Genomic DNA, 27,931 nt, shown 5'->3' with positions numbered 1-27,931 from the left:
CAGGGCCGGGATTCGAACCTGGGACCTCAGCGCTGTGAGATCATAAGACCATTAGACATAGGAGCAGAATTAGGCCACTCTCGGCCCATCGATGTCTGCTCTGCCGATGCAGCAGGGCTAACCACTATGCCAAGCTGCCCCTGGGGCATTAACAAGCAGCGACCCCGATACTGACCCGGTACCACAATATTCAGTCTTACTCACAAACACCATTAGCGATAAACACTTTTCGAGAGCCCACTGCGTTAGCTTCAGTCTATTATTCCTCCAAAGAATGCAATCAAGCTTGGCTGGCTCAAATTAGGTTGATCCTTAAGCCACGCTTTTCCAAGTGAAAATTAAATGATGTCCCGGATTATGGCTCCCAGTAGTTTTCCCAGCTGGTCAGACATGGAGATTGTCGCTCTCCCAGCTCCTGGTTTTGAACACCGTGGAGTATTGACAACTTCTCCCCTGGCACCATCTCAACCTTGCAAGAGAACTGGAAGATTGTGGCCAGAGCCATGGTTATTTTCACCCTTAACCCGCACAGCCACCATCAGGATTCGGTGACTGAGCACAGACCCATTTACCAATGTTGACTCCGCCACATTCCACCATCAGAGCCTCTTGTTGCTGTGACTCCCATTGTCAGAATCCTCAGCTTTGAAGAAAAAGTGCTCACACACTGCCTCATCCACCCTCTTTGCCCTGCACAGAATTCGCCCTGATAAGTCCCACCCCAATCTTTCAACTGACTCCCTGGTTGCTCTCGATTTATTCGGGAAATACACTTTCTCACCTTTTCTCCTCCACTCTCCTGACATTTCCCTTCCTCCGCTATTCCTGCCCTATTCTCGATCTTTTCTGCTCCATTTTTATTTTCTGAAATTCCCCCCCCCTCCTCTGATCTTCCATTAGCAGGAAATTTGGCAAAATGCAGTCCAGAAAGTGGCTCCTTCTGACCTGCAGCCTGAAACCCAAACATGGGCCGGAAGGTTTTGTACGAGGAGCAGTCCCCCCCCCCCCCCCCCCCCATTCCCCAGTCACCACGAATGAATGTTGTCCTCCATTTTTAATTGGCCCGATTCAACCTATAGGCTGACCAATTGGGTAAATGGTTGACCAATTGGAAATAAGCCAAGTGGACAATCTCAAGACCATGAGCACCAAGGAGGTTAGTTCCTGAGCTCTTGAAAGATTTGGCACTTGAGCAGATGTAGACTGGATGGTTGAGGCCCAAGTCAAAATGTAGGCACATCCCCTCCGTCCCTCCCCGATTGGAAGACATCCGGGTTAAATGATGTGAAATCAGGGCCTCACAGATCCACAAACCTGGATTTCAGACAGTAACAGGGGTACTTTCCACTGACATTTCTCAAACCGTGCACGGTTAATGGATTCCCCACTGAAACGTGTGCAACACCAAATAACTAACCCCTCCTCTTCCTTACTCAATGGCCTCTCCTCTCCCCCCACCCCCCTCCTTCCCAAAAACAGTGACATGAGCGATACAGTGCAACAGGTACCTCCGATATGGGTGGTTCCACCTTCGCATGGGGCAATTAGGGATGGGGGGGGGAAACAAACGCTGACCCCTGCCAGCGTCACCCACATGTCCAAAAGGAACATCAACAAAAGGTAATCCTAACTCCTGCCTGGCTGGTGACATCACAGCCCAGCAATGTGGATCCCCTCCCCAAAATATCCACAAGAGCTCGTTTGTCAACCGTACCCTTTACTGTGGGAAGCGCGTACAGCACCCCACCCAACCGTGTCCCATACCTTAACTCCCTCACCGAGATTGAACGCGGTCTAGGGTGAAGAAAAATTATTTGAGGGCCAATCCTGGCTTCCGTTTGCCAATTAATGAAGTAATTTTACTGAAGTAGGTTGTGCATCGATCTCACTTTCTTTCTCCCAGTCGGAGCAGGGGAGTGGAGCAAAGGAAAAGAGGGAGAAGGAAGGAGGCTGTAAGCGTCACACAGAGGGTTGCCAACTCTCCAGGGCTGGCCTGGAGTCTCCAGGAATTGAAGATTTCCCTCCGGGATATTGTCGTGATCAAACCAACCCCCCCCCCCCCCCCCCCCCCGCAAAACCAAGAGAGAAAAATCGTTGAAATCTTTAAAAAAGGGTTTTTAAATTTTCTTTCAATTCTTTTATTTATTAGTTATAATCATTTTGGAAATGCTGGGGGTGGGGAAGGCAGTTTGCCGAATGGAGCAGTTAGATTTCATCGGACGAAGCCTCCAGGACTAGGCCCAGCGAGAGTTGGCAACCCTAAATCCACCACAATGATTAACTGCTTTGAAAGTCTAATGTGCTGAAATATTGCCCCACATGTCCCAATTCCTGGGGGGGGGGTCACATTAAAATTAATTATTGCACGATCCAGGTCATTTCTGCAATTTTGGGGCTGAATGTTTCAGTGCTGAACCTTGTCATTCATGGGTTGACTCTCATCCAATCAGGATGTTAGATTTTTGGTCCTCCATACAGATTGGACAGTTCAAATTTTTAACCATCCAATCAGAACACCGCGTGTTGACAAACCGGGGTCAAAGGGACAAGTGCCGCAGGTCAAGTTGTTGGCTGGTTGCCAGGAGCAACAGGCTTACGGCCTAGTGGTTTCAGCGCATGTGACCATCCTCCACGCTGTATATCGATTCCTTGTGGAGGGCCAGGTCGGCACGGCAGAGTGGGACTGTCCCGTCAGCGGTCTGCCCCTCCAGGTCGATGTCCAGCAAACTCCGGACGCAGCCGGTGTCCAAAGCGGATGGGCAGGAGTTGCCGAGGCGCTCGTCGCCAGAGTCGGTGTTACTGGGGGTCTCGGCGCCGCTGCCGGGCGAGGCGCTGTGAGTTCTGGTGAAGGAGACAAATCGCCAGGGGTCAATCCGTGGACGGCTGGCCGAAGGCCGGGGCCTCGGCGCAAACTCCAGAGTCTTCGGCCTCTCCGGCGTCGCGTCCCTCTCCAAGGTTTTCCGCCGCAGTATCGGAGGCAGGAAGGAGACGGGATCCGGCAGGTGTGGGATCTCAATTGAATCCTTGGGAAGGCCTTGGGAGCGAATAGAAGGAAATAAGTGAGCGAAAGCGGACGACAACCAGGATTTAAGACTATTGACAAAATAACGCATATTCACATCAGCCCCACTGGTCCATGCTGATGTTTATGATCCACTGAGAATCTTCCCAACTCGGCTTCATCCATCTCTGGAATTCTCTACCCCAGAGATGCTCCAACACTGAATTTATTTAAGGCTGATGTAAAGATTTCTGCTCCCTCAGGGGATTTAGGGAGCAGGCAGGAAGTGGGGATAAGGTCAATGATCAGCCACAGGGGCCTCGAGGGACTGAATGTTCTACCCCTGCTTAGATCACTTATTTTGGTATCCACATCACCAAATCTTTATATTCCATTCTATCTCGTGTTCATCCAGCTTCCCTCTTAATATATCTATTCAACTTGCCTCAAGCACTCCCAGTAGGAACGAGTTCCACATTCTCCCCACTCCCTGTGGGAGCGAGTCCCACATTCTCCCCACTCCCTCTGGGAGCGAGTCCCACATTCTCCCCACCCTGTGGGAGCGAGTCCCACATTCTCCCCACTCCCCGTAGGAGTGAGTCCCACATTCTCCCCACTCTCTGTGGGAGCGAGTCCCACATTCTTCCCACTCCCCGTGGGAGCGAGTCCCACATTCTCCCCACTCCCTGCAGGAGCGAGTTCCACATTCTCCCCACTCCCCGCAGGAGCGAGTTCCACATTCTCGCCACTCCCCGTAGGAGCGAGTCCCACATTCTCCCCACTCCCTGTAGGAGCGAGTCCCACATTCTCCCCACTCCCTGTGGGAGCGAGTTCCACATTCTCCCCACTCCCTGTGGGAGCGAGTCCCACATTCTCCCCACCCTCAGTGGGAGCGAGTTCCACATTCTCCCCCACTCCCTGTGGGAGCGGGTCCCACATTCTCCCCACTCCACGTGGGAGCGAGTCCCACATTCTCCCCACTCCCCGCGGGAGCGAGTCCCACATTCTCCCCACTCCCCGTGGGAGCGAGTCCCACATTCTCCCCACTCCCTGTGGGAGCGAGTTCCACATTCTCCCCACTCCCTGTGGGAGCGGGTCCCACATTCTCCCCACCCTCAGTGGGAGCGAGTCCCACATTCTCCCCACTCCCCGTGGGTAGCGAGTCCCACATTCTCCCCACTCCCCGTGGGAGCGGGTCCCACATTCTCCCCACTACCCGTGGGGAGCGAGTCCCACATTCTCCCCACTACCCGTGGGGAGCGAGTCCCACATTCTTCCCACTCCCCGTGGGAGCGAGTCCCACATTCTCCCCACTCCCCGTGGGAGCGAGTTGGATTGGATTGGATTGGATTTGTTTATTGTCACGTGTACCGAGGTACAGTGAAAAGTATTTTTCTGCGAGCAGCTCAACAGATCATTCAGTACATGGGAAGAAAAGGGAATTAAACAGAATTCAAGAAAATACATGAGAATACATAATAGGGCAACACAATATATACAATGTAACTACATAAGCATTGGCATCGGATGAAGCATACAGGGTGTAGTGTTAATGAGGTCAGTCCATAAGAGGGTCATTTAGGAGTCTGGTGACGGTGGGGAAGAAGCTGTTTTTGAGTCTGTTCAGGAGCAAGTCCCACATTCTCCCCACTCCCCATGGGAGTGAGTCCCACATTCTCCCCACACCCCGTGGGAGCGAGTCCCACATTCTCCCCACTCCCCGCAGGAGTGAGTCCCACATTCTCCCCACTCCCCATGGGAGTGAGTCCCACATTCTCCCCACTCCCCGTGGGAGCGAGTCCCACATTCTCCCCACTCCCCGCAGGAGCGAGTCCCACATTCTCCCCACTCCCCGTGGGAGCGAGTCCCACATTCTCCCCACTCCCTGTGGGAGTGAGTCCCACATTCTCCCCACTCCCCGTGGGGAGCGAGTCCCACATTCTCCCCACTCCCCATGGGAGCGAGTCCCACATTCTCCCCACCCCCCGCAGGAGCGAGTCCCACATTCTCCCCACTCCCCATGGGAGTGAGTCCCACATTCTCCCCACTCCCCGTGGGGAGCGAGTCCCACATTCTCCCCCACTCCCCGTGGGAGCGAGTCCCACATTCTCCCCACTCCCCGTGGGGAGCGAGTTCCACATTCTCCCCACTCCCCGTGGGGAGCGAGTCCCACATTCTCCCCACTCCCTGTAGGAGCGAGTCCCACATTCTCCCCACTCCCCGTGGGAGCGAGTCCCACATTCTCCCCACTCCCCGTGGGGTGCGAGTCCCACATTCTCCCCACTCCCCGTGGGAGCTAGTCCCACATTCTCCCCACGGATCAAGCCTGGGCTGTTCCTGGACTGTGTTGCTCAATCCTTCATCAGAAAGACGCTTTGGTGCTCCCTACAATCCCGTTAGTGTCGACGGTAAAATCAGGGACAATAATGAAGCTGGGATGGGTGAGAACTGTGGACATCCGAGTGGTCACATTTTCTAAAGTAATTAAAAGTCTGAAGTCTATAAGGTTGTGTTGAGAATAAAATCTTCATAAAGCTCAAAGACATTTGAGAAAACTCAACATATCAAAGTATAAAGTTGTGTGAAAACATGTTAGAGGCTGGTTTTCAATCTTGTTTTAAGTTTTACCTGGGTCCAGAAAGTTCTGGGCACTGCTATCTGACGGAGTCCTCCTGTGCATCTGGATGTGTGTCTGCTGCTGGATGGCACTGTCCGACGGGATCCTCCTGTGCCCCCGTTTAACAGCGGACGCCACGCTGACGTGCGTGGGGGTGAGCGACTGCTTGGGGTCCTTCTTGAAGGTCTCCACCGTCAGGTCGACGAGGGGGTTCACCGCGCCAGCGGCCGAGGGCGTCCGCGAGAGGCTCTCGGTCCCACCCGCCGTCTCGCAGGCGCCCGTCGCGTCGCTGTTGGACTGCAGGAGCGAGCGAGTGGAGTTGCAGTCCGAGATGGAGGAGAGCGAGAGCAGAGTGATGGAGGACGAGCACTCCAAGGAGGGGAGGACGGACTCGTCCCTCCTGGACACCAGGCGGCCCGGGGGGCTGTTGGTGCTGCGGGAGCGGCCGGTGCGCTGGAAGATCCCGTCCCGTTTCTTCCGCTCCTCCTTGGCCTCCTGCTCGTCCTGGAGAATCTGCTGGCGCCCCAGTGTCAGCAGGTCGCAGCTCAGGGCCACCGAGCCCAGGATGTTGGCGCACCCCAGCAGCACCAGGTCATTCCTCCTGCGCTTCAAGCTGTCGTTCAGGTTGTAGGTAACCGGGGAGCTGTCGTCCGAGGTGCTGCCCTCACTCTCGGGGAAACCAAGGACAGACGGCGACTGGTTAGGAGTTTGGAATTTTTGTCCTTCTGCAGAAAGATGGAGTTGGTGTCAGGCTTCAATCCGACCACATTAACTGCCGCACACATCGCCACAGATCCCTGCAAACCTTCCGCAAAGCAAGCGCCAGAGGCCTTGCATATCTACACCATCTTGCATGGCCTCCAGGCTTTGCAATCAATGAAGAAATAGTCACATGACCAGCTGGGGCTCAGTGCCAATCCCGTCCCCTGCCCCCCAGTCAGGGTTCAAATCCCACTCCGGAGACGGGATCGCAAAATCCAAACTGACCCTCCCTGCGCAGTACCGAGGGAGCTTTGTACAATCTGACCCCATACCTGACATCTCAGGGGCACAAAGGGATCTCACTGTTGTGAATGAGGGGGGGTTTCTCCCTGGTGTCCAGGCCAATAATTATCCCTCAACCAACAGCTGATCAAGCCATTATCAGATTGCTGTTTGCGGGAGCTTGCTGTGCCCAAATTGGCTGCCGTGTTTCTCAAGGCCTTGGCGGGGGGGGGGGGCTTGGTCGGCAAGAGGAGCCATATACAGGTTCTTTGTACAAACCAGAGTGTCATTATTCAGCCTATCGTCCCCTCGCTTCTTCCTCAACAACCTACCATCCCCTCGCCCTCAACAATCGCACCTCGAAGCCGTGAGGGGCTGGCGGGAGTTCCTGTTCAATTCTTCTGTTCCTTCCCCAACCCCCATCATAACTGGGTTCATTGAGATTAACCCAACTTCTCAACGTCCCTGTGGGGAGCGGGAGATTTTCATACCCATTCCTCGCCCTCGCTTTCAAATATTCCCAATGGAAGTTCAGCACCTACCCATCTCAGTGAGGCTTGCAAAGCCCATGGTTATCGGAATGTGTCGTGGGGTTTTCCCCAGGCTCGGTGCGCTCGAAGACCAAAACTTGCTGCCGTCCCCCAGACACCTCAACCTGTGGATGCAGCAAAGGGACAGGGTCAGGTAACCGGGCGGCCATTCGGCCCATCGAGCCGGGCCCGCTGCTTCATCAAGGACAATTGAAACGTTACCTCTCCAAACCTGCGCGACTCTTCGAACCGTTCCTCGCTCGGGATTAACAAACTGTTCTGCTCTGGACTTGAGCAATTTACGATCCATTCAAGTGAAGTCTCGACTCCGGAAGCCTCTTTGCAGTTGGGTAAGGTTCTGGGCCGGGTGTGAGGGTCCCGCAGAGGGTCCCTGAATGTGTCCAGGGATTGGGGTGGGGGGGGGGGGGGGTATTAGCCACACAGTTAGATTGGGAGAAAATGGGATTGATGTCATCTGAGCCAAGGATATTGGGGAAAGGGAAGATTTGATAGTGGTGTTGAAGATTAGGAGAAGATAAACAAGAAAAATCTGTTGGCGTTGGCTTCTGGCACAACGATTGGGGACACAGATTTTGGGTGATAGATGGTAGCGAGTGGGTGGAGGTGCTATGAGGAAGAACACAATAATGGTAATCACCTGGCACTCGCTGCCTACAAAGGGTGGAGGGAAGAGGGAAGCGGAGAATTTAATGATTTTTAAAAGGAACTTGGATGGCCGCTTGAGCGGGCTGTGGGGAAACGGTAGCACAGTGGCTAGCACTACTGCTTCACTGCCCCAGGGACCCGGGTTCGACTGCAGCCTTGGGTCACTGTCTGTGCGGAGTTTGCACGTTCTCCCCGTGTCTGCGTGGGTTTCCTCCGGGTGTTCCGGTTTCCTCCCACAGTCCAAAGATGTGCAGGTTAGGTGGTTAAAGGGTGGGGGGGAAGAGGGCCGAGACAGGGTGCCGCTTTGGAGGGTTGGTGCAGACTCGATGGGTCGAATGGCCTCCTTCTGTGCTGGAAGTGACTCTGTGATCCACAGTCATCTTCGTTGACTGGGTTTGGACACAATCCAGGATCGAGTGAGAACAGGAGCCATTGAACAAAACGGCCTCAAAAGGGAGGATATGGAACAAGTTCAATGATGCCACATTGGCACAGAGTGGCTGCTCAGCTGGGCTGGGATGGAGGCTTGTTGACAGGACAGTGTAGAGGGAGCTTTACTCTGTATCTAACCCTGTGCTGTACCTGTCCTGGGAGTGTTTGCTGGGGACAGTGTAGAGCGAGCTTTACTCTGTATCTAGCCCCGTGCTGTATCTGTCCTGGGAGTGTTTGATGGGGACAGTGAAGAGGGAGCTTTACTCTGTATCTAACCCTGTGCTGTACCTGTCCTGGGAGTGTTTGATGGGGACAGTGTAGAGGGAGCTTTACTCTGTATCTAACCCTGTGCTGTACCTGTCCTGGGAGTGTTTGATGGGGACAGTGTAGAGGGAGCTTTACTCTGTATCTAATCCCGTGCTGTACCTGTCCTGGAAGTGTTTGCTGGGGGCAGTGTAGAGCGAGCTTTACTCTGTATCTAACCCCATGCTGTACCTGTCCTGGGAATGTTTGCTGGGGGCAGTATAGAGGGAGCTTTACTCTGTATCTAACCTCGTGCTGTACCTGTCCTGGGAGTGTTTGATGGGGGACTGTGTAGAGGGAGCTTTACTCTGTATCTAACCTCGTGCTGTACCTGTCCTGGGAATGTTTGTTGGGGACAGTATAGAGGGAGCTTTACTCTGTATCTAACCCCGTGCTGTACCTGTCCTGGGAGTGTTTGATGGGGACTGTGTAGAGGGAGCTTTACTCTGTATCTAACCCCGTGCTGTACCTGTCCTGGGAATGTTTGTTGGGGACAGTGTCGAAGGAGCTTTACTTGATATTGAATCTGACCTAGGTGAGTGCCCTATAGGAGAAAGTGTTCTTTTGTTCAGAGTTGCGGCTTCACTTTGAGAATAAAATAGCTGCATCTCAGTGTTGAATAGAAGCTGGGTGTGTTAAGATGCAAGTAATAATATCTCATTCTGAGCAAGTCCAGCATTTCGACACAAAAGAGAATTCTCCTCCAATTCACTTGTACATAAGAACTGGAGGAGGCCATTCAGCCCCTCAAACCTGATCATGACTATCCTGTTACTTACCGATCCTGGTCCCACAGGTTGAATCCACTTACTCAGTAAACTCAGCTTGAAGGTTTCAATTGACCCCCGTCCTCAGTAACATTTCAGGGGGGAGAGTTCCCCTACACCCCAGCCCCCTATCCAGGCCCAGGGGAAATAGTTTAGTCTATCCAAACACATTCTTTAATGTCTCAAACACCTCAGTTACATCATTTACATCATCTCTAATACTCGAGGGGATACATGCTCAGTCTCTGGATCCTGCCCTCTTTGCTTTAAACCTGGGTTAGTGCTGTTATTAATCTCTGCCGTTTGAGAGCAGGGTTCAGATCCAGCTTCCCCTCTCCCAGCCAACTAGTGCCGTTTGTGTCACGGGAATGTCAACCCAACATTTCATCCCCAGTCTATTCCGAGGATCGTCGGAAGGGCTGACCGTCGCTGCCAGGGATGCTGGGAGCCAGGCCGACGTGCCAGCCGATTTCGGATGATTCTCACCTGTCCTCTCCTCCCAGGCGCTCCTTCTGCTGTGTCGAGCTTGGGCCCCAGGTCCGACCCTTCTTCTTGTGGCCTTCGAACTCTTCCCGTTTGTATACGGCACTGCGTCCCCAGGTCCGACTGCCTTCGCCAGGAGTCACTGTGGGCAAGAAGCCATTCGATTAACCGTTGGCCGCCACGTTTAGCTACCGCACTATTGGTGGTTCCGCTCTCCGCCCAGACTCCTCAACAACGCAGCGCTGGTCGAGGCTCTTCACGGAATCCTTTCCTTTTGGTGTCTGTTGTGGCTCTGTCTCTTTTTTTAAAATTTAAAGTGCCCAATTAATTTTTTGCCCCAATTAAGGGGCAATTTAGCGTGGCCAATCCACCTACAATTTGTTTATTGTAAGGAATAAAAGGGGTTAACAATAATGTAATAATACTTCTCACCACTAGATGGAGATAAGGAATAGTGGTACATATACCATGTGACTTCTGGGATTCTGGGAGAAGGTTGTGAGGCGTTAGAGAGATCGGGGGGGGGAGGGGGGGATTCTCCACCGGCGAGATTCTCCATTTTGCTAGCGCACAGGGGTTTCCTGACGGGGTGGGGCTTCCCCACAATGGGAAACCCCATTGACCGGCCAGCGTAACGGAGAATCCCGTCGGCGGGTCGAGGCAGAAATGGGGCGCGGCGAGGTGGAGAACCCAGCCCCAGGTGTATAAGCGCAGAGTTCTGTTGTAAGAGAACTGTATTGTTTTATTTAATAACTTATTCCTTGTTAACTGGTTAGAATCTTTAATTTAGTAGGGTAAAATAAATCAGCTTTGTTTTATAACTCAGCTCGATGTTCTTTGTTAACACTACGTTCTCTGAGCATCTTGATAGACCCAACAGAGAACATCACAGGGGTGAGACTCACGGGGAGCAGACGCGGGGAGTATGTCCACACGGACGGTGACCCGGGGTCGAACCTGGGTCCTCGGCATCGTGAGGCAGCAGCGCTAACCACTGCGCCGCCCTTCTGATGTGGCTCTGTCGACAGCACTCTCATCTCGGGAGGTGGGTGGGTTTGAGTCCCACTCTCGAGGCCGGAGCGAAAATGTCAAGAGCGACTCTCGCTGAGGGCTGCTGCATTGTGGGAGACATTAAACCAAGACCCAGCCTCCTCTCAACTGGACCAGAAAGATCCCATGGCACTAAAACCTTTATTATTGTCACAAGTAGGCTTACTGAAGTTACTGTGAAAAGCCCCTAGTCGCCACCCCGGCGCTTGTTCGGGTACACGATGGGAGAATTCAGAATTCTCAGCTGGTACGGGAATTGAACCCGCTCTGCTGGTCTTGTTCTGCATCACAAACCAGCTGTCTAGCCCACTGAGCTAAACCAGCCCTCTACAGTTCTGGGGTCAATGTTTATCCTTCAATCAACATCACGAGAACAAGATGATCTGGTCATCACCACATTCCGACAGTAAGTACACTTCAAAAGAACTCAGTGAACTGGCTGTAAAACACAATGCTCCAGACTGCTGCAATTTAAACATGTACATAGAAAGACCACAGGAGGGCAGCATTGTTCCATTTGATATTGTACGCCAGCGCATTGGAGGTCAATGCTTTCTGTTTCTGTGACCAAGTCCTTATCCTTCCATCCTGCTCGAAACCCCAGGAAGTGGGTGTCGCCATTGCTGATAGTAACAGGCCTCTGATGGTCTGATCAAGGATTTATCCCCCCCCCCCCCCACTTTCAACAACGCCCTTTCCCAAAATCTCCAGCTTGTAAAACTCAAACCAGAGAGAAGAACAGCAAAGTCTGACCCCTAGAACAAGGACAGATCTTTGCCTTGAGGGGCCCGATTCTCGATGTCGGGGCTTCACTAGGGCCCACTCCCGACCTACTCCTCTCCCCCCCCCCCTGCAGTCCCACCTGGAGCTCGTACACCCGCCGGGTTTACTGCGTACATCTTTCCACTCGGGTAGGGGGGGGAACCAAAGCTGCAGCCTGTACCCGGGGTGTGCTCTCACCAAGTTCCAATTGAGGACCCCAGACCTTTAAAATGATGACAGGGTTGGGGAATGTACCTCAAGACAGGGCGCCAAGCATGAGGAACAAGGTGGGGAGCCATGAGGTCATGTTGCAGCTGTGCAAAACTCTGGTGCGGCTGCATTTGGAGTATTGCGTGCAGTTCTGGTCGCCGCATTATAGGAAGGACGTGGAAGCATTGGAAAGGGTACAGAGGAGATTTACCAGGATGTTGCCTGGTATGGAGGGAAGATCTTATGAGGAAAGGCTGAGGGACTTGAGGCTGTTTTTGTTAGAGAGATTAAGAGGTGACTTAATAGAGGCATACAAGATGATCAGAGGATTAGATAGGGTGGACAGTGAGAGCCTTTTTCCTCGGATGGTGATGTCTAGCACGAGGGGACATAGCTTTAAATTGAGGGGAGATAGATATAGGACAGATGTCAGAGGTAGGGTTCTTTACTCAGAGAGTAGTAAGGGCGTGGAATGCCCTGCCTGCAACAGTAGTGGACTCGCCAACATTAAGGGCGTTTAAAGGGTCATTGGATAGACATATGGATGATAATGGAATGATGGGCTTTAGATTGGTTTCACAGGTCGGCGCAACATCGAGGGCCGAAGGGCCTGTACTGCGCTGTAATGTTCTATGTTCTAAGCTTGAGACGTTATAGCAGCTGAACATATTCAAAACTTAAATGATCAAACTCAACTAAACTAAGCTGCACTAGACTTCATTTTAACTCGTCAGTGTCCCAGTTGCTGGGTTCACGCAACTGAAGCAGGCAAATATAAACAACTCACGGCGAATGGCTCTCAGTCTGGGGATCATGATGGGGCTTCCAGGGGGGCTAGATCCATCCGACGCCTGCCCCTTCCTCTTGTCCACGTTCGGGGAGGCCTGCACCGTGATCTTGTGCTCAAACCCTTGTGGACAAAGAGAAGCCCGCGTGTTATCTTTCAGCATCAGGTATATCCACAACACGAGGGTGGCGCAGTGGTTAGCTCTGCTGCCTCACGGCGCCAAGGACCCGGGTTCTATCCCGGCCATGGGTCACTGTCCATGTGGAGTTTGCACCTTCCTCCCAGTGTCTTATCTCCCACAACCCAGAGATGGCCACACTAAATTGCCCCTTAATTGGAAACAAATAATTGGGTACTCCAAATTGATATTTTTTTTTAAAAGATACAACATCATATGAATTAGGAGCAGGAGGAGGCCAATCAGCCCATCATGCCTGCTCCACCATTCAATAAGACTGACATTATCATGGCCGATCTGATTGTGGTCTTAACTACCCCCGCCCCACCACCTGTCGCCCCACCACCTGTCGCCCCCCCCCCCCCCCTGCCCCCCCCCCCCCCCCGCCCGTCTGCCCTCCCTCAATAACCCTCGACTGCCTTGTCGATCAAAAATCTGTGCAACTCAGTTTGATTATATTCAGTGACCCAGGCATACACACCTCCCCCCCCCACCCCCCCCCCCCCACCCCCACTCTCTAGGGGAAAGAATTTGATAGATTAATGACCCTTTGAGAGAAGAAATTTTCCATCTTAAATGGGAGATCCTCTTTAAACTTTCATCTTTAAACTTTCTCCCTCGAGTTCTAAACCCCCCCCCCCCCCCCCACCCACAATGAGGGGAAACATCCTCTGAGCATCCACTCTGTCACCTCCCCCCTCCCCCAGAATCTTACGCGTTTCAATATCATCACTCGTTCTTCTACATTCCGGTGGCTTTGGACCTGATCTGCCCCTGAACAGGATGATTAAAGCAAGGTGGCATCTCTCCATGGTTCTGTATGGAACAGAGCAGCGGGGAGCAGCAAGACCCCGGTTTGATCCCTTGCCTGTCCCGAGTTACAGAGGGAACCTTGGAGGGACTGGCTGGGGATAGGGTTTGGCTCAACTTTGTCAAGCTCCCCGTCCTGGCTGGATAGCCGACTGATGTTTCAGCTTGGCGCGTTCCATCGAGCATTCCCCCAAGGCTGCCAGTAACATGTTCCAGGGATTGAGTGAAAAAGCCATGTTTCATTATCCCGGGCCATGGGGGTGGGGCTCGAGGTCAGACGGTGGGAGACGGAGGGAGGGGAGATGGAGGGAGGGAGGGGAGAGTGCTGGGTCAGAGCTAGAGGGGTTTGCAGGGAGGAACCCGAATTAAACTTTCCCCCGTGTGGATATAAAAGGCCCCACGGTACATGTTTGAGGGGAGTTCTCCCCCGTAACCTGATGCCAATATTTATACCCCCCCCCCCCCCCCCCCACTAATTAACAGACTGTCAGGTTGCTTTAAGTGGGATCTTGCTGTGCATAAATTGGCTGCCGCGCTCCCTACATTACAATGGCGAGCACACTCCAAAAAACAAAGCGTTTTATTGGTTGCCAAATGCTTTGAGCCACCTTGGCGTTATGAAAGGTGCCACAAAAAGGGCCTGTTTGGGAATGGATGCCTTGTGGCCGCTGGGCCCCGGACCCACCCCGCGGAGGTACGGTGCCTACCGGACCCACCCCGCGGAGGTACGGTGCCTACCGGACCCACCTCGCGGAGGTACGGTGCCTACCGGACCCACCCCGCGGAGGTGCGGTGCCTACCGGACCCACCCCGCGGAGGTGCGGTGCCTACCGGACCCACCCCGCGGAGGTGCGGTGCCTACCGGACCCACCCCGCGGAGGTACGGTGCCTACCGGACCCACCCCGCGGAGGTACGGTGCCTACCGGACCCACCCCGCGGAGGTACGGTGCCTACCGGACCCACCCCGCGGAGGTACGGTGCCTACCGGACCCACCCCGCGGAGGTACGGTGCCTACCGGACGGCAAGCTAATCCGGTTTCCGTCCTTCAGCTTTAGCCGGCTCTTCTTGAAGTTGCCTTTGCGTTTTTTGACTTTGGGCTTCTCCTGGTACAGCTGCCGCATGATGATGTTCAACTCGCGTTCGACGATGTCAATCTCGCGTTCCGCCAACTCCTGCTCCCTCCTCCGGAGCACTTCCTCGTGGTTCCTCTGCTGGACAGCAGCTCTGCTCAACTCCTCCTCCCAACTCCGCAGTTCCTGAAGCCACAGAGATCAGATATTGGGACTTTATCCGGGTGGGAGAGTCAACTGAACAAAGAACAAAGAAAAGTACAGCACAGGAACAGGCCCTTCGGCCCTCCAAGCCCGTGCCGACCATGCTGCCCGACTAAAATAAAATATTCTACACTTCCTGGGTCCGTATCCCTCTATTCCCATCCTATTCATGTATTTGTCAAGATGCCCCTTAAATGTCACTATCGTCCCTGCTTCCACCACCTCCTCCGGCAGCGAGTTCCAGGCACCCACTACCCTCTGTGTAAAAAACCTGCCTCGTACATCTACTGGAAACCTTGCCCCTCGCACCTTAACCTATGCCCCCTAGTAATTGACCCCTCTACCCTGGGGAAAAGCCTCTGACTATCCACTCAGTCTATGCCCCTCATAATTTTGTAGACCTCTATCAGGTCGCCCCTCAACCTCCGTCGTTCCAGTGAGAACAAACCGAGTTTATTCAACCTCTCCATATAGCTAATGCCCTCCATACCAGGCAACATCCTGGTAAATCTCTTCTGCACCCTCTCTAAAGCCTCCACATCCTTCTGGTAGTGTGGCGACCAGAATTGAACACTATACTCCAAGTGTGGCCTAACTAAGGTTCTATACAGCTGCAACATGACTTGCCAATTCTTATACTCAATGCTGACTCTGCGTTTAGTCACCTGTCCACAGAACCTTCTGGGTGGAGCCTTTAGCTCAATGGAAGCTCGTTCCCGACCTCGGGTGTCATATTTGTGTCATCTCCAAAAGTATCTATTTGCATCCCTATAACATCTGTAATAGCCTATAGTCTCCCCACCCTCCACGATCTCCGCGCTCCTTTAATTCTGACCTCTCGCGCCTCCCCGATTTTAATACCTCCACCCTTGGCGGCCGTCCCTTCAGCTGCCTGGGTCCTGAATTCCCTCCTTCAACCTCTCAGAGCATCCCAACCTCTTCTCTTAAGACGCTCCTGAAAACCTGACCCGATATCTCCTGATGTGGCTTGGTGTCATACTTTGTTATATATTGATCCCATGGAGCCCCTTGGGACGTTTCATTAGGTTATTTCAGAGTAAGTTGTTGTTGAGTCAGAAGGCGGAGGGTTCAAATCGCCCTTCCCAGACAGCCCGGGGATTGTGGAGACTGTTTCCGAATTCAGAGTGAAGTCAGCACAGCCAGTGGGTGTGGGTGGCCCTCTCCTCGTGGTATGATGGAAGGAACATTTACATTGCACCATTTCAGAGGGGCAGTTAAGATTCAACCCCATCGCAGTGGGCTGGAGTCACGTGTAGACCAGACCAGGTAAGAGCGGCAGATTTCCTTCCCTAAAGCGGGGCATTAGTGAACCACATGTGTTTTTACAACAACCGATGATCGTTGTTAGACAACCGTGTGTGGGACGATGTGCTTTCCGTCTCTCCATCCCGGTTTTCCGTTCTCAGGCACTGCCACAAGCCTACCATCCCTGCCGCTCGCTTACCTTCTCTTTTGTCCGTAGCTCGTTGAACATCTCCTGGATCTCCAGCTTCCAGTCCTCCTGCAGGGAGTGGAAAGATTCCAGCGGCATCTCAAAGAGGGACGACTGCTCGATGGTGACCAGCTGAGCTAGGATGGAGGTGAAGGACGGGCGGCTGTGTGCATCCGAATTCCAGCAATCTGTCAGCAAAGCACATTCACAGTGAGGAAACTCAGCTTCGCTAGCCGCCACGTCATGGAAGAATTAAGGGCTGCCCCGCCCCCCCCCCCCCCCCCCCCCCCCCCCCCCGCTCTGCGGAGATGCATCAGACAGTATCCATGGTGCTCTTACCTTCCATGAGTTTCCCAAAAGGCTCGGGGCAGGTCGAAGGGATGGGAAGGGTCAGTTTATTCACGGCCACTCCGTAAGCTACTGCTAGCCCATCAATCTCACGATACGGAGCCTCCCCCGTCAGTAACTCCCACAGCAAGACCCCGAAACTGAGGAGCAGAGCGAAAGGAGGATTAAAATTGCTGAAGAATATGAAGACCCCCCCCCCGGTCTTCAATGTTTCAGTCTCACACACGATAACTACACTTAGCTACAAAAACAGCAGCCTCTTCCATTCATAGAGCACCTTGATTGTAGCTAATATTCCAATGGTGCTTCACGGGGAGTGTTAAACAAATTTTAACACAAACCCAAAAGATGAGACAGAAGGGCGGGTAACGGAATAGATTTTAGTGAGTGTTTCAAATGAGGGCAGAGGTGTAAGGATTTGGGAAGGGAATTCCAGGTCTAGGCAGCTGAAGGGACGGACAGCATCGCTCAAATGAGGCCCCTCAATATGGTGGCACGGCAGCGCAGTGGTTAGCACTGCTGCCTCACGGCACCGTGGACCTGGGTTCAATCCCGGCCCCGGGTCACTGTCCGTGTGGGGTTTGCACATTCTCCCCGTGTCTGCGTGGGTCTGACCCCCACAAACCAAAGATGTGCAGGGCAGGTGGATTGGCCGCGCTAAATTGCCCCGTAATTGGAAAAATTTATTTTAAAAATGGGGCCTAGCAAGAGATCCGAAGTGGAGACACGCTGGGATCTCGGAGGGCCGGAGAGGGGAGGCTCGGGATTTGAAAACAGGGATGGAGATTTTACTATCGAGATACAGCCGGACTGGAAGCTAATGTCGGCCAACAAACACAGGGGCTGATGGGTGAACGGGACTGGGCGCTGGTCAGGGCAGCAGAGTTGACGTTTTTGGGAGAGTGGAGGAGGGGAGAGCACCCACCGAAGCACTGAACTGGCCACTTCAGGAAATAGGTGAGGCAAGGTGTGCACATGGGCGATGTGGCGGAGACGGACAGTTTGGTGATGGAGAAGATTTGGGTCCGCCACAATATTTATGCCCTTCTGCTGTCTTTTAGAGCATTAGCCGGAGTGAAGTCTGGCTCAGTTCTCAGTGTTCCCGTTACCTCCACACATCACTGCTCTTGGAAAACAGGGACAATTTGATGACTTCCGGAGCCATCCAAGCGTAGGTCCCGGCGGCGCTCATTTTCGTGGTACGATGCCACTCCCGTGCCAACCCAAAATCCGTGATCTTCAACGTCTTGTTGCTGAGATCATCGCCTTCTGCCTTCTCCAGAATCAGTACTGAAAAAATACAAAGAATAATTCATTGAGAAAGAGAGAAGTCATCCCTGGATGTGATTGGAGGCGGGGGGGTCCTGACCTCTGGCATGGTCCTATCCGACACAACCTTCACCCTCCCTCACCACTGAAATCAAGACTCGTTTCCATTGGGGCAGCACGGTGGCGCAGTGGGTTAGCACTGCTGCCTCACGACGCCGAGGTCCCAGGTTCGATCCCGGCCCTGGGTCACTGTCCGTGTGGAGTTTGCACATTCTCCCCGTGTCTGTGTGGGTTTCACCCCCACAACCCAAAGATGTACAGGTTAGGTAGATTGGCCACGCTAAATTGCCCCTTAATTGGAAAAAATAATTGGGTACTCTAAATTCTTTTTAAAAAAGACTTGTTTCCATTAATAACCCAACGGAGATTTCCCCCCAAATAATCCCACACTCTAGTCCCGTCAGTCTAACCTGGGCTTTGGAGTGTAATGGTCTTCGTCATCACCATCAACTTCATTGCCAAACACTCCAGGCAAAGATGGGCATCTCCATAAATTGGACACAGCCATTTGGTAGAGCTGCATTATGGCCTAGATTGAAAAGTCCAAAACCTTGCAGAGTAAACTCGTGCCTGGATGAACAGGTAGTTGCTGAGGAAGTGTTGATGAACCGCACTGTCGATGACCCCTTCCAGCAGGTTGGGTTGATGCAAATGATCCCAGGGCATTATTTGGAATTCGAGCAGGGGGGGCGATCTCCCCAGTGTCCTGGTCAATATTTATCCCTCACCCAACGCCACAAAAACAAATCTGCTCATTATCACATTGCTGCTTTTGGATCTTACTGTGTATAAATTGGCTGCTGAATTTCCTGCATTACAACAATGACTACCCTTCAAAAAAAAAAAAGGATTGGTTAGCACTATTGACTTGATGGTTGGTTTGTGACGTGGAGCCAACAGCTCAGGTTCGATTCCCGTACCGGCTGAGGGTATTCACGAAGGCTCCGCCTCCTCAACCTCTCCCCCCCGCCTGAGGTGTGATCACCCTCGGGTTACATCACCTCCCCTCAAAGGGAAAAGCAGCCTATGGTCCTCTGGGACTATGGTAACTTTCAATTCACTCTTCAAAAATACTCATTGGCAGTAACGCACCGCCAGACATCCAGTGGCCATGAAAGGCACTATACAGGGGCAGCACGGTAGCACAGTGGTTAACACAGTTGCTTCACAGCTCCAGGGTCCCAGGTTCGATTCCCGGCTGAGTCACTGTCTGTGTGGAGTCTGCACGTCGTCCCAGTGTCTGCGTGGGTTTCCTCCGGGTGCTCCGGTTTCCTCCCACAGTCCAAAGATGTGCAGGTTAGGTGGATTGGCCGTGATAAATTGCCCTTAGTGTTGGGTGGGGTTACTGGGTTATGGGGATAGGGTGGAGGTGTTGACCTTGGGTAGGGTGCTCTTTCCAAGGGCTGGTGCAGACTCGATGGGCCGAATGGTCTCTTTCTGCACTGTAAATTCTATGAATCTAGAAGTCTTTCTTTCAGTTATCCAATTTTTAAAAATAAATTTAGCGTACCCAATTAACTTTTTCCAATTAACGGGTAATTTAGCGTGGCCAATCCACCCACCCTGCACATCTTTGGGTTGTGGGGGCGAAACCCACGCAGACACGGGGAGAATGTGCAAACTCCACACGGACAGTGACCCAGAGCCGGGATTGAACCTGGGACCTCGGCGCCATAACGCAGCAGTGCTAACCCACCGTGCTGCCCTAGTTATCCAATTATTTTGGACAATCAGTACATCCTAATTTCTTCACAATTCCATGGCTTATCCTCCATTTCACTGCCGCACTCTAGTGCAATATCCTTCAAGTCCCTGAATATCCTGTGATGAATGTAAGAAATTGGTATACATTATATTTTATGTTTCGATGTAGTAACGTGAGTAAAAGCCCCTGGGTTCAAATACATACAAGAAAACTAGACATTGATGCACAAAAGAATTGAATCGAGATGGTGCCCCACACAGCCTTAGGACAGCCCAAAGCGCATTATCACCAATGAATACATTAGGAGGGCCGTCACTCTGCTAAGTATTCTTTCTGGTTGTATCACAGCTTGGTGTGGAGCCTGCTCTGCCCAAGACCGCAGGAAACTACAAAAGGTTGTGAATGTAGCCCAGTCCATCACGCAAACCAGCCTCCCATCCATTGACTCTGTCGACAATTCCCACTGCCTTGGAAAGGCGGGCAGCATAATTAAGGACCCCACGCACCCCGGACATACTCTTCTTCCGTCAGGAAAAAGATACCAAAGTTTGAGGTCACGTACCAACCGACTCAAGAACAGCTTCTTCCCTACTGCCATCAGACTTTTGAATGGACCTACCTCGTATTAAGTTTATCTTTTCTCTACACCTTGCTATAACTGTAACATTATATTCTGCAGTCTCTCCTTCCTTCCCTATGTACGGTATGCATTGTTTGTACAGCATGCAAGAAACAATACTTTTCACTGTATACATGTGACAATAATAAATCAAATCAAAAGGTAAGGAAGCACAGAGGACATTTTGCGCACAGCAGGATCCCACAAAGAGCAATGCGATGATCGGGCCGTCTGTTTATACTCAGGCTGAGGGGTAAAGACACAATTGAAAGTGACGAAACGTCGTGGTTTGCACTATGAAATGAAAATGAAAATCGCTTATTGTCACGAGTAGGCTTCAAATGAAGTTACTGTGAAAAGCCCCTAGTCGCCACATTCCAGCGCCTGTTCGGGGAGGCTGGTACGGGAATCGAACCGTGCTGCTGGCCTTGGTCTGCTTTCAAAGCCAGCGATTAGCCCTGTGAGCTAAACAGCCCCTATGTTTAATTTGTAATTTGTCTCTTGACTTTCTTTTTGCACTGGACAATGTCACCTTTTCTCTATGCTTAAAATACCTCAATAAAATTGTTTGCTTAAAAAAAAGAAAGCGACGAAACGTGAGAGGGACCAGAAACTCTGTGGGGTTTATTCACAGTAGAGTAGTTTGTTTACCAAGATCAAAGAGGGGAATGTATTGAAAAGATAAAAATACAAAGCAGGGTAGTCCCCACAGGCCGGTGGCGTCTGCTGCCAACGTTACTCTTTGTATTGTTGTGAACAATGGGGCTGGCATGTGATCCTGATCGGCCACATTCCACTGCATTTGAAAGGCCAGTTGGTCAGATCTCCCCGACCTTGTCCCGGTCTCCCTCGCTGTATTTAACCCCCTGGAGCAAGCATTTTCAAAGCCGGGGTCGCGACCCGGGGCGGGTGTCAGGAGGGTCGGGGAGCAGTCGGTGGCAGCGCTCCCAATTGCGCATATATTCGCCCGCAACAGCCGGCTTTCAACAGCATGACCATATTAAAAAAATGAGGGTGCACCGAGGGCCAAAGGGCCTGGTCTGTGCTGTTCTATGTTCTACTGTGCGTGATTGCGGGCTCCTGGAGCAATTCCTGCGCATATTTACCAGAACACTGTACAGTAACTTGAATCTTATTTAAAATGTTAATGATTAGAATTTCATTCTCTCTGTAATTAAACAAATGAGCTCTTAAAACGGTTAAAAGCCGGCTGCTGCGGCTGTTACGCGCAGATTTGCGCAATAGGAGACGCAGGAGAAAATTTTATTTTTAAATTCAGAGTAATTTTCCTGCTGGAAGGGAGGCAGAGAGCAGGTCACCCCCCCCCCCCCGCCCCCCGAATGTCGACGTCACGCAGTTTGGGCGCGATTGCGATTACTCCATTTTGTCAGCAGCAAACCAGTAAATGGAGGACCGAGCAGGCTCACCTCTCGCATTAAAGGTAAGAGAAAAATGGTGGGTCGCGAATGTCGGCCGGCGTGCGTTGCGAAGGTCGGCCGGTGGGTAAAAATGGGTCCCCAGAAATAAATTTTGAAAACACTGCCTCAAGAGTATCGGCAAACAGCCAGGGAAGAGGGGAAGGAGGCACAAAACCAATTAGCTTGTCAGCTGATCGGCCCGCAGGGAGTTTGGGATATTTGCGATAGAGCTGCAGTGGGTTGTTGCTAAGGCCGAACCTGACCCAACCCTTTTTAAAGTCACTCTCTGGGCGGGAGGGCAGATACCATTATCTCAATGTCAGGCAGAAGCCGATTGCAGAGGGAACTTGTCTTTTTTTTTAAAATTTAGATTACCCAATTCATTTTTTCCAATTAAGGGAGCAATTTAGCCTGGCCAATCCACCTACCCGGCACATCTTTTGGGTTGTGGGGGTGAGACCCACGCAGACACAGAGAGAATGTGCAAACTCCACACGGACAGTGACCCAGAGCCGGGATCGAACCTGGGACCTCGGCGCCGTGAGGCCGCAGGGCTAACCACTGCGCCACCGTGCTGCTCTGAGGGAACTTGTCTTAGATAATCAGTGGGCTATTAAAACTCCAGCCCCTTCCCCCTTCTGGGAAAAACCCAGATTATAAAAAGGTCAGAATTATCAAGAGTAAATTAGCTCAATTTATTTTCTTAATACATTTGACAATTCCCCATGTAATGTCCTGGATGCAAACATAAGGAGAAAATATAAAGATACTATTTCCTCGTAGTCCGTCTAACCGAGAGTGAACGCTTGTATTTTAAAAATAAATTTAGAGTACCAATGACTTTTTTCCAATTAGGGGGTAATTTGGCGTGGCCAATCCACCTACCCTCCACATCTTTGGGTTGCAGGGGTGAGAGCCACTCAGTCACGGGGTGAATGCGGAGTGAAAGGTTGTAATGTGTTAGCCCCCTTCCCTGGCCAGTTCCTTCCACCATCGACACGACACAGGTCAGGAATGTGATGGAATCCTCTCCACTTGCCTGGGCGAGTGTGGCTCCAATAACATTTAAGAAGCTCAACGCCAACCAGGACAATGGCAGCCATGTGTACCGTCTACAAGATGCACTGCAGCACCTCACCAAGGCCCCAGTGTCAGTACCTTCCAACCCTGTGACCTCAAGCCACCTTAGACCACTTTTCTTGTGGTCTCCTCCTCATTTGGGCGATCCTGAAGGGGACGTCTCAGTCACAGATGCTGCAGCAACACCCCTGTCCCAACACACGTGACCAATGAAATTCACTTGTCTGTCACCCGTGTGCAGGTTCTTGAGCAGAGTCTTCTTGCCTCAATCAGCAATCGCTACAGGACTTGGCGGGTGGACCTTGGGAGAGGGTGACTGGGTGAGGACCCACGGTGCACCCTCATTGTCCACCCGATCCTGGCCAGTTGGTGGTCAGGTGTTGGTGACAGTCGGTGGTGAATGTGTAACTGGTAATTCACACTGTACCTTACTGTTGCCCCTGTGGGCCCCATCTGTGAGCCACTGTGCGGCTCTGCCCACAGGGGGAGGAGCATGTACAGGGCCCCGCCCCCTTTAGGGAGTATAAGTGCTGCGGTCCTGCGAGACCGCCCTCAGTATCGTACAGTCACAGGCAGGCTCAGTTGTAAGCCGATTAAAGCCACAGTTTACTCCAACTCGTGTCTCAGAGTGAATTGATGGTCGCATCACAGTCAAGTCATGATGGTAGAGCCTTCTGTTCCTGCCTCAGCCATTGAAAGATCCAGTCTTTCTTCACCTGTACTGCTGTTGAGGCCTTTTTGGAGCGAGCTTTGTCTGGCACCTTCTCCTTGATCTTGCTGTCAAGGGCGGCCCCATCAGGAACGTCTAACGGCCATGCCCAAAGGTATTGTGGGAGTGGACAAGCCCTGGAGCGGGACTTGAACCCAGAACCTTGTGATTCAGAGACGGGAGCTGGTGGCCCACAGAGAAACTGAAAAAAAAATAAGCAGGCGCGCGAGACACTTGCAAGTTCCCCTCCAAGTCACAAACGTAGCACAACTTCCTCCTCTCTGTATTCCAGCGACCCCAAAATGAAGGCCAACAGTTAGCGAGGGTACAGACGAGATTTACCAGAATGACACCGGGGATGATGAAGCTCAGTTAACGTGGAGTCAGCGGACAGGCAGGGATTGTTCGGCTCAGAGCGGATAAGGTTAAGGGTGAGATTTAACAGAGGTGTTTGAAATTCTGATGGGCTTTGATAGAATAAATAAAGAGAAAGTGTTTCCCCTGGCAACTAGAGATCATGCACTTAAAATAATCGGGAAGAGAACCAGCGGAGAAGCGATTTGTGTGGATCTGCTCCGTGTGTTACTCTGGTGAATCTCTTCAGTGCACAGTACCCGTCTCTGAATCACAAGGTTCTGGGTTCAAGTCCCGCTCCAGGGACGGAACACAAAACCCAGAGCTGATACTGCAGGGCAGTAACTGAGGGAACGCTGGGCAGCCGGGGGTACCGAACTGAGGGAATGCTGCACAGCCGGGGGTACTGAACTGAGGGAATGCTGGGCAGCAGGGTTACTGAACTGAGGGAATGCTGGGCAGCAGGGTTACTGAACTGAGGGAATGCTGGGCAGCCGGGGGTACTGAACTGAGGGAATGCTGGGCAGTCAGGGTAACTGAACTCAGGGAACGCTGGGCAGCCAGGGGGTACTGAACTGAGGGAACGCTGGGCAGTCAGGGTAACTGAACTCAGGGAACGCTGGGCAGCCGGGGGTACTGAGCTGAGGGAATGCTGCGCAGTCAGGGTTACTGAACTGAGGGAACGCTGGGCAGCCAGGGGGTACTGAACTGAGGGAACGCTGGGCAGCCAGGGGGTACTGAACTGAGGGAATGCTGCACAGCCAGGGGGTACCGAACTGAGGGAATGCTGCACAGTCAGGGTAACTGAACTGAGGGAATGCTGCACAGCCGGGGGTACCGAACTGAGGGAATGCTGCACAGTCAGGGTAACTGAACTGAGGGAATGCTGCACAGCCGGGGGTACTGAACTGAGGGAATGCTGGGCAGCAGGGGGTACTGAACTGAGGGAACGCTGGGCAGCAGGGGGTACTGAACTGAGGGAACGCTGGGCAGCAGGGGGTACTGAACTGAGGGAACGCTGCGCAGTCAGGGTTACTGAACTGAGGGAACGCTGGGCAGCAGGGGGTACTGAACTGAGGGAACGCTGGGCAGCAGGGGGTACTGAACTGAGGGAACGCTGGGCAGCAGGGGGTACTGAACTGAGGGAATGCTGGGCAGCCAGGGGGTACTGAACTGAGGGAACGCTGGGCAGCAGGGGGTACTGAACTGAGGGAACGCTGCGCAGTCAGGGTTACTGAACTGAGGGAACGCTGGGCAGCAGGGGGTACTGAACTGAGGGAACGCTGGGCAGCAGGGGGTACTGAACTGAGGGAATGCTGCACAGCCGGGGGTACTGAGCTGAGGGAACGCTGCGCAGTCAGGGTAACTGAACTCAGGGAACGCTGGGCAGCCAGGGGTACTGTCTTCGGGTGAGACTATTTACCCAGGCTCTTGGCCGCTATTTTGAAGAGTGAGGGGGGGGGGGGATGGGGGGGGCTGCGCAGCACTGCTAAGAGGTTTCCCACATTACAATGAAGCGTCGGTGATAAACTCGCCAGTCTACAGGTTCCTAGAAGGGCCACGTGGACTCGAAGGGTTAACTCTGTTTCTCTCTCCACAGACGTTCTGTTTTCATGTCAGATTTCCAACATCTTGTTCCTCTGTACGCGCACAGACACACGCGCAGACGCGCATGCACACAGACACACACACACACACAGAGACGCGCAAACACAGAGACGCGCACACAGAGACGCGCACACAGAGACGCGCACACAGAGACGCGCACACACAGAGACGCGCACACACAGAGACGCACACACACAGAGACGCACACACACAGAGACGCGCACACAGAGACGCGCACACACAGAGACGCGCACACACACTGACGCACACTCAGAGACGCGCACACACACACCGACGCGCACACACAGAGACGCGCACACACAGAGACGCGCACACACAACGCGCACACACAGACACACACGCGCAAACACAGAGACGCGCACACACAGACACGCACACACAGACGCGCACACACAGACCGTGAGGCAGCAGTGCTAACCACTGTGCCACCGTGCTGCCCTGAATGGCATTACTAACACCCATGCGTATGCCGTACAGTCTGCTCCCTGCTTGAATGAACGGGCTCGGGAAACCAAATTGCACTGCCTCCGACCAGCTGACCTTATTGATGGTATGGCTGACGGGCGGCTGCCATGGAAACAAGACGGACGGAGGAAAACCAGGCCCCACCTGGCAACTCCGCACTCTTCCATTTCAAAAGCACCCACTTCCTGTTGGGTGTAAACTTTGCTCCATTTAGAAACCGGTTTTCTCAGGTTGGAACACACCTGATTGATCTAAAGGTGCCCTTGCCAGGTTGCGTGCAAGCTTTTTTGGTGTGCGTGTCTTATTATTCTTTACGTTTTAAGAAAAAAAAATGCCCCAGCTTCAATAAAATGCAACCAAATGTAATGCTCGAATATATATCGCACCTGGTCAGAACACCCTCATGAGCTTCGCTCAAATGAACTTAAGGTCGATCGAGATTTCCAAGTGGAGTTCGGCTGTACTTGACCTGTCAACTAAGCCCAAGTAAGAGGCCCTAAACCTAGTCCTCGTCGACGGGGGCACTGCCCTGCTGGAGCAGGCACCTGTTCAATTGGATGGTCAGGACCCCATGCTGGCAGCTGTTCACAGAGGGATAGGGTTCCCCAGGAGTCCTGGGCAACATTGCTCCCTCAAGCTGGCCTGGTGTAGACCTGTGGGTGCACCTCCACCACACGGACTGCAGCGAATTAAGCAGGCGGTTCACCATCTACCTTCTCAGGGGTCAATTAGGGATGGGCAACAAATGCAAGCGATGCCCAAGAATTAATATATTTTAAAAAATTATTCAAAACAGGGATATCGTGCCTCACGGCGCCGAGGACACGGGTTCAATCCTGGCCCCGGGTCACTGTCCGTGCGGAGTTTGCACATTGAAATGAAAATGAAAAACGCTTATTGTCACAAGTAGGCTTCAAATGAAGTTACTGTGAAAAGCCCCTAGTCGCCACATTCCGGCGCCTGTTCGGGGAGGCCGGTACGGGGAATTGAACCCATGCTGCTGGCCTGCCTTGGTCTGCTTTCAAAGCCAGCGATTTAGCCCAGTGTGCTAAACCAGCCCCATGTCTGCGTAGGTTTCACCCCCACAACCCAAACATGTGCGGGGTAGGGGTACTGGCCACGCTAAATTGCCTCAGTTGGAAAAAAAAAGTAATTGGTCATTCTTAAATTTATTTTGAAAAAGGGATATTGTGGGAGCTTGGTGCAGAATACTCACTTAGCAATAATTACAAGAAAGAGTAATTTATCGCTGTGCATCACTTGGGAGAGCGAGAGAAAAGGGTTCAAGGAAGCAACAATATTTCCATGTGCTGTGACTATCTGTAGGCAAAGGTGGCGGCCATTTTAACCGCCAACCCCTCTTCATCCCACTTGGCCAAGATTAGACCCAAGCCACATTGGTATGGTCAAACTACCCACCGGAGCCTCATGGTCAAGCTTCACACACGAATAACAATCCTCCCCTGGGGGGGGGGGGGGGAGGTAACCTGGGGAACAGGCCCACACATGGGTAAAGACGGAGTTACAGTTCATCTCCCATTGACCTTCAAATAGGTCGGGAGAATAGGCCTCGGCCCTGCTGTTGTGAACGGCAGCTGTGCCAACAGCAGCTTTATCAAAGGGTTTGTTTATTTGCAAGTGAAGAGAGACCGAGAGTGAGAATGGCAGAGAGAGAGAGAGAGAGAGAGAGAGGGGCAGGGAGAGAGGGTGGCAGACAGAGAAGCCAAGGGAGAAAGACAGAGGGAGAGACAGACAAAAAGGGAGGGAGAGAGAGTGGCCGAGGGTGAGAGAGAGAGAGAGAGTGGCCGAGGGTGAGAGAGAGAGAGAGGGTGAGAGAGAGAGAGAGAGGGGGAGGGAGGTGGCAGAGAGAGAGGCCGAGGGAGAGACAGAAAGGGAAGAGAGAGGCAGAGGGGGGGATAGGGCAGAGAAGCCGAGAGAAAGGGAGAGACAGAGGGAGACATAGACA

The 27,931-nt window shown here is 52.6% G+C and overlaps 1 protein-coding gene across 1 annotated transcript in view; it reads right to left on the bottom strand.

Annotated features, from left to right (window-relative positions):
- Positions 1-2,072: 2,072 nt before the first annotated feature.
- map3k10 (mitogen-activated protein kinase kinase kinase 10) overlaps positions 2,073-27,931 on the bottom strand; it is a 63,620-nt gene continuing 37,761 nt past the window's right edge. Inside the window, exons 2-10 of the mRNA XM_038786112.1 lie at positions 17,767-17,947; positions 16,649-16,797; positions 16,322-16,497; positions 14,598-14,838; positions 12,593-12,715; positions 9,787-9,925; positions 7,145-7,257; positions 5,630-6,343; positions 2,073-3,034 (exon numbers count right to left, since the gene is read on the bottom strand). Of these exons, the coding sequence (XP_038642040.1) occupies positions 2,610-3,034; positions 5,630-6,343; positions 7,145-7,257; positions 9,787-9,925; positions 12,593-12,715; positions 14,598-14,838; positions 16,322-16,497; positions 16,649-16,797; positions 17,767-17,947 (2,261 nt within the window). The 3' untranslated portion in view covers positions 2,073-2,609. The remainder of the gene's footprint in view (positions 3,035-5,629; positions 6,344-7,144; positions 7,258-9,786; positions 9,926-12,592; positions 12,716-14,597; positions 14,839-16,321; positions 16,498-16,648; positions 16,798-17,766; positions 17,948-27,931) is intronic.

Source organism: Scyliorhinus canicula, chromosome 27 (genome assembly GCF_902713615.1).
Source record: "Scyliorhinus canicula chromosome 27, sScyCan1.1, whole genome shotgun sequence".
NCBI lineage: Eukaryota > Metazoa > Chordata > Chondrichthyes > Carcharhiniformes > Scyliorhinidae > Scyliorhinus > Scyliorhinus canicula.
This window is presented reverse-complemented; position numbering and strand designations above follow the sequence as displayed.